The 555-nt window shown below is 40.5% G+C and overlaps 1 protein-coding gene across 1 annotated transcript in view; it reads right to left on the bottom strand.

Moving 5' to 3' along the window:
* Positions 1 to 503, bottom strand: part of LOC107728081 (extracellular calcium-sensing receptor-like) — a 2,497-nt gene extending 1,994 nt beyond the window's left edge. The window contains exon 1 of the mRNA XM_016538155.1: positions 459 to 503. Coding sequence (XP_016393641.1) covers positions 459 to 503 — 45 coding nt within the window. The remainder of the gene's footprint in view (positions 1 to 458) is intronic.
* Positions 504 to 555: the final 52 nt, after the last annotated feature.

The raw sequence follows: 555 nt of genomic DNA, 5'->3' as shown, positions 1-555 counted from the left end.
GCTAGCATGTTTTAGTATGTTTCTAGCATGTTGCCAGCTTACTTAACACTTGCTGATGCTTTTTAATATTTTAGTATGCTTTGCCATAATACTAAAATATGTATCAGATTGTTCACATGCACAGAAATATTTGCAGATACACACACACATGCTGTTGCAACATTTATTTATTTGTTTTCACTACAGTAAACAAGTCAGTGCAACATATGCACAGCAGATATATTTACATGGGACTGAACAAAAATATTCTTACAAAAAACAGTAAACTGAAAAAGAAAATTTCAGAAAAAATATATTACAGTAAAACAAAGAGGCAAGAAAAATAATTAGGCAGCATCTTGCCGCACAGCCGGGTCTGGCCACAACGCCTCGTCAACATCACAGGCAATATCTTCCCTTGCCAGACATCGAGGGAAGAAGCGCCTTGAGTGCCTTATCCATCCCTGAATTGCACCCACATCAATCTCATCACATGCCTCTACCATGGCCTGCACAAGAGGCATGCGCACCAAGGGCTGCCGGTCGTATACCTTCCACCGCCATGCCGAAAAGAAC

Source organism: Sinocyclocheilus rhinocerous, unplaced genomic scaffold, assembly GCF_001515625.1.
Source record: "Sinocyclocheilus rhinocerous isolate Xijiao unplaced genomic scaffold, SAMN03320098_v1.1 scaffold3930, whole genome shotgun sequence".
NCBI lineage: Eukaryota > Metazoa > Chordata > Actinopteri > Cypriniformes > Cyprinidae > Sinocyclocheilus > Sinocyclocheilus rhinocerous.
The sequence above is the reverse complement of the archived record's forward strand: the minus strand, read 5'-3'. Positions and strand labels throughout refer to the sequence as shown.